The sequence below is a fragment of the Pagrus pagrus genome, assembly GCF_965226575.1.
Source record: "Pagrus pagrus genome assembly, chromosome: 12".
In the NCBI taxonomy this organism is placed as follows: domain Eukaryota; kingdom Metazoa; phylum Chordata; class Actinopteri; order Spariformes; family Sparidae; genus Pagrus; species Pagrus pagrus.
In genome coordinates this window covers 28,777,765-28,782,911 of record NC_140196.1, presented here as the reverse complement: position 1 = coordinate 28,782,911, position 5,147 = coordinate 28,777,765, and the positions used below count along the sequence as shown (strand labels likewise).

The 5,147-nt window shown below is 44.3% G+C and overlaps 1 protein-coding gene across 1 annotated transcript; it reads left to right on the top strand.

Annotated features, from left to right (window-relative positions):
- Positions 1–484: 484 nt before the first annotated feature.
- On the top strand, positions 485–1,982 carry LOC311266368 (uncharacterized protein; the record flags this gene model as incomplete). The annotated part of the gene is made up of 7 exons (XM_084368717.1): positions 485–505; positions 590–655; positions 744–832; positions 1,050–1,155; positions 1,242–1,347; positions 1,442–1,506; positions 1,881–1,982. Exons 4-7 carry the CDS (start codon positions 1,078–1,080, stop codon positions 1,980–1,982), a joined length of 351 nt encoding a protein of 116 aa, XP_084224843.1. The 5' UTR covers positions 485–505; positions 590–655; positions 744–832; positions 1,050–1,077.
- Positions 1,983–5,147: the final 3,165 nt, after the last annotated feature.

The window sequence follows — 5,147 nt, the reverse complement described above, 5'->3', positions numbered from 1 at the left end:
TGTTGGATTCCTCTCCTCTGGCTGGTCCATCACAGACACACACACAACAGACACAGACACACAGCACATCCACTGGGACACCAGGCTGCCAAAAAGCCCCAGGCCCTGCAAAGGATACAGAACATTGTGAGTAAAGATTCATTAAAGTACACCATGAATCATGTATTTCACAAATGACTGTCATTGATCTTCATCCTTGCAGTAATCAGGGACATATGGGCAGGTGGCCGAGGGGAGACCCTATGGTCAAGGGTTGGACCATACAAAATCTATTCTGAAACCCTGCGGCACCTGGCCCCAGGGAAGGAGTTGGAGACGGAGGTAATATCTTCTAAGTGCTCATTGTTGTTCAATTTATTTTTCTCTGTTAGCTAACGTCGATCACTGTTGTACACAGATTGTCAATGCATATTTAAGGCTGCTCGGAAGGAGGACGGGCACACACATACTGGACTCCTTCGCCATGTCTGCAGTCTGGCAAGGATCACAGAAGCAGTTTAAAAGAGTGAGTACCCTGTCTACCAATTCCTATGTAGTGACATTTTGTACATTGAGATGTTTGTGTGTAAAACATGATTCTTGTTTCTAGCTGGATCTTGTGAACCACGATGTGGCAGCTGGGGCTGTATGCCACCAGGGACACTGGACCCTTATTGTGAGTAATTGTTCACTGAGTGGATACAAATCATGTGACTATCTGGTGTACAACAGGCTGGCTGTAATCATCAATTGCATTTCCATAGATATTGTATCTGAAGGAGAACAGGGCCCTTTATTTGGATCCATTTGGCGCCACAAAGGAGCAGGTTGACCACTGTAGGGATGTCACAAGGTGAGTGAAATGTCAACTCTAATGATGTATTCCTTAGATAATATTGTGGCAGAGACCCAACACATTACATCATTCTCTGTGTGACCACTGTTTAACTTAGCTACCATGAGCTTGTCCTTGTGAATTTAACACCAGTTAACTGACAGTTAATTGGTGAAGATCTTGAATGGGCTGAGGTTAGAAATAATGAGCTGTGATCAATGTCTTGTCTGTGTAGGGCATTGGTTAGGAGACATTGCCCAGCAATGGGACGATGGGCCTGCTCAACTATGACGCATCCACGACAGGTGGATGCCACTTCATGTGGTGTGTTCATATGCAAGGTAACAATTTGACTATGACTTTGCCTTTGCCAATCCATCATCAGGATGAGTCAATTTTCTGATACTGAGCAGTCACTTTCACTCAGCTTGCAGAGCAGATCCTGCAGGGTAAACAGATAAACTACCCTGTGGACCTGCAGGGTGTGGACAAAATCAGGCTCGACATAGCAACAGCCCTTTTAACGAACACTGGTATGTACCACTCCAACACATTTACTGAAACATTTGTGTCTGTATTGACATTACATACATGAATACTTATCATTGTTGTGGCTGTGTTTTGAAGATGACCTGTCGGAGCTGTGTCGGGCCTGTGGGGAGGAGAGCTCAGGGGCTGATGTAGATGAGTGGGTAAGACAGTGTATTTTAATGTTGACTGACATTAAGATGGAAGATTGGGATCCACCTTGGATAGGCTACCTCCACAACACTGGGTGAACTCTCACTATCTATCACACGGCTATTGGAAATGCATGGTTTCATTATACTTGCATGTCTTTGCACTTCCCGAGGACACTGGAGCTGACGCCACAGTGACAGGACTGACCCAAGCTAGGATTTAAACACAGAATCCAGCACACATTGTCACAATATCTTGAGTATTGATACACCGTATTGATGTGCACTCATTGTTAGACTACTTTATTCATTGTACACCTCTTCTCTTACTGTGACGCTTACCTGTTTGCCAAAATCTGACATCTGTTTTTCTGTTTCCCTTCTAGATTGAGTGTACCACATGCAGCATGTGGTTTCACTCTACATGTGTTGGTTGTCCCTCGTCTGAGGGGACCTATTTTTGTAGAGGCTGCAATGGCCAGAAATGAGGGTCCTTATTGCCAATAAATTTTTGCAGGATACACACAAGATTGTCTCTGTTCTGTCGAGTTGTGATTAATTGAATGATCCTGAGTTGATATCATTGTGTTTTATGCTCAAGCCTGAGGGTTGATCACTGTATGTGGCTGAGAATAAAAAAAGGATTAACTAACAGTGAAATGGACTAAAATAAAATTAAACTGTCCTGTGTTTCACTGTTTTTAAATCTAGCCTGCTGCTATGTGTTTTATTTATCAAATTTTCACAAATACAGGGAGGACTTAAGTAGGTCTGAATATATAGGTCTGTATTGCTACTGTATTTCTATTAATGGTAGGTTAGTTCTTTTATTTCATAAATGCACCAAAACATGGCATCATTGAAATGGACATGCAAAGTTCAAGAACCTTATACTGTAAGCATGAGTAGCTCCCTGCAGAGTTGCCACCTCATGTGAAAATATGAATGCTCATTTGGGCCTATTGATACTCCTTATACTTTCTGGGCTGCGTTACGTTATGTGTTTTGCAGCACCAGACGGGACGAAATGTCTATTTTGATAGTAAAGGTTGCTGACACATGCCCTAACTTCTGGTAAGAAGTCATCCTCTCCCTTCTGATATTCATCTTAACACTTTGAGCAGTGTGGGATACAGTACATGCCTGGACTTTGCTATGAACCACGATCGACGGTCGATACAGGTGTTTGTATCACAGGTTGATCTGGGCGTCTCACGCTCTGCCACAGCTGACCGACCTCACGCTGAGTTTGGGCTGGATGTCAACATACTCTGCAGACTGTTTGACGAGCAGGCTGTATGACAGAGTGCACAGTTTTCACATCGACTTGGCGCCAGCTTAATAGCGATGTATACCGCTGGGACCGATGGCTTTAAGTGACCATTTGAATGGAGTGTGGAATGAAAGAAATACTCGATGATACGAAGTGTCACAAGTTGACCTGGACGCTGCGCACTCAACGCCACAGTTAACAGCGCTCTCCACGCTGCTCTCGAGCTGCTCGGAGTGAACAAATGCTTCAGATTGTTCCACCCACCAGCTGTATGTAAGTACAGACATTCACGACACAGATATGAGACCGACAACATGCACTTTCGGACAATTTATTGACAGTTGCGTTTTTTTGGACAGGCATCGACACAGTCACCTATACTGTCACTGTGCGCTCTGTGGCGCTCGTTGTGAAGTGGCTTGCAGGTCGCAGACCACGGCATCTCCGTGTGGAATAGTAGTGTTCAAGCCACGTCAACATTAATATACATATACATGACTTGGATCGCTGTGCAGGGTGATCGGACTGTTTTTCCTGGTTAGCGGACAGGGCCGATGACCCCTCTCGAGACGGGATTCTCTAACCACACCTCCAGCACATCTGGGACCCTCGCCAGTTAAAATGAACACCAGTTAAACTGTCACACCGGTATTAGCCGTCTTTCCCGGGATCCACGCTGCTGTTTTGGCTCCACCTAAAATATTGGATGTCTTTGGCTCTCCGTGATGACGCTGTTCAATTACACTCCGCCGTTGTGGCTCCCTCATGAACACGTCCTGTCTGGGCGTATTGTTGATCGAGCCGCTTTTGGCTTGAGCAGCCTGGCTTTGCAGCGCGTGGTCACTCCTCATCTGGCTGTCCACTTCTGAGCCGTTAAAGGGGCATTTCACTGTTTTCAGTTTGGGGGTTTATTAGTTTCTATTTTGTTATTTAGTGTAGTGATTCACCTCTGACAATCAACAGTACAACAAGGGGAACATAAACAGCTGGTATAATTAAAAAAATAGTTGAATTTAAGTTGTGCTGTTATAGTCAAACTCTAACCACTAAAAACTTGCCCTATTCAAACTTTTATCTTTGTGTGACAGGTCATCTCCCTCCCTGCCACTATATTTCGTTTCCATTGTTTTGTCACACCTGTTCTGTTTAGCACCCTATGGCATGTTTTTAACTTGTTTTTCTGTATTTTGGGTTAGGTGCTGTGGGCCCGAGGCGGCAGTTTAATCCATGGTGGTGGTGGTCCCCTTCACGAGTGTGCAGTGTGTGAGTGCAGTGTCACAGGTGTTTTAAGTTACCGACTTTTCTACTTCTGATTTGTCCCTGTCACCTTGTAAACACAGGTCCAGCCCTTTAATCTTTGCTTCTGCAGGGTGCTAATTTTATTGTGACAAGTTGTGTGTGTGTGTACTTTTGATTAATTTTGCTGAGTTACTTATGTGTTAAATAAAGTGTTACCTTTTATTTGAAAACCGTCTCTTGCCCCGTGGTATCATCGAACCTGTGACCTTCTTCATTAAAATTTAGCTGTAGAATTTCCTGGGGGTTGACATTACCCCAGGTGGCATGAGTGGAGTGAGAAAAACAGGAACTTTCCTTCCTCTCTTTCCAACTATGTTTATCGCACAATGTTTGCAAAGCTTCTGCTCCGGTTCTGTAAGGGCCAAGTTAACATCTTCATGTGTCTCTGATTCATCTCTCGACAAATACACAGACAAGGGCATTTTGGACACCTCTCCTTCTCTCCGGCAGTTGAAGAGGATAATTTGCGCCAGGGTCACTGTGGCCAGGTCTTTCCAGTTGGAGGAGGAAACTTCTTCTTTCAGGGCATCTAAGTGTTGCTGTTGTTTTTCAGACAGCTGGCAATGAAGAGTTTGAAAATCTTGTGTGAATGGTTAGCGTTGAGGACAATTCCACTTAGACTGGTCAAGCTGAGTCAGTGCTTGGCTTGCAATGTCATATTTCCAACTTTCTTGGTAAAGCTGAGCAAATTCCTCAGCATTTTTCTTTATCTCTGGCCTTCAATCCCTCAGACTTGACAAACATGGCCAAAGCATGCAAGCTGTGGCCAACTTTGTGGGCCAGTGACAGACATTTATATTTCACTGTTTCGTCACTGAACCCTGCTAAGCATCTCGCAGCAGTGACCACATGAGCGTACTTTTCAGGTTTAATGAGTTCTTTTATAGTCTTTACTGGTGCAATCTTTTTTGCTGCCAGAATCAGCCTGCCAAGCTCCCTCAGCTTCTGTCGGATATATTGGTGTTGGCTGATTACCCTTTCGTTCTTCCTGAACAGTCTGTATCCGTACTCCAGAATGCAGCTGTCTTGCTTTACAGCTATTGCAATATTGTCTTGAATCATATCTTTCAAGAACATCCAG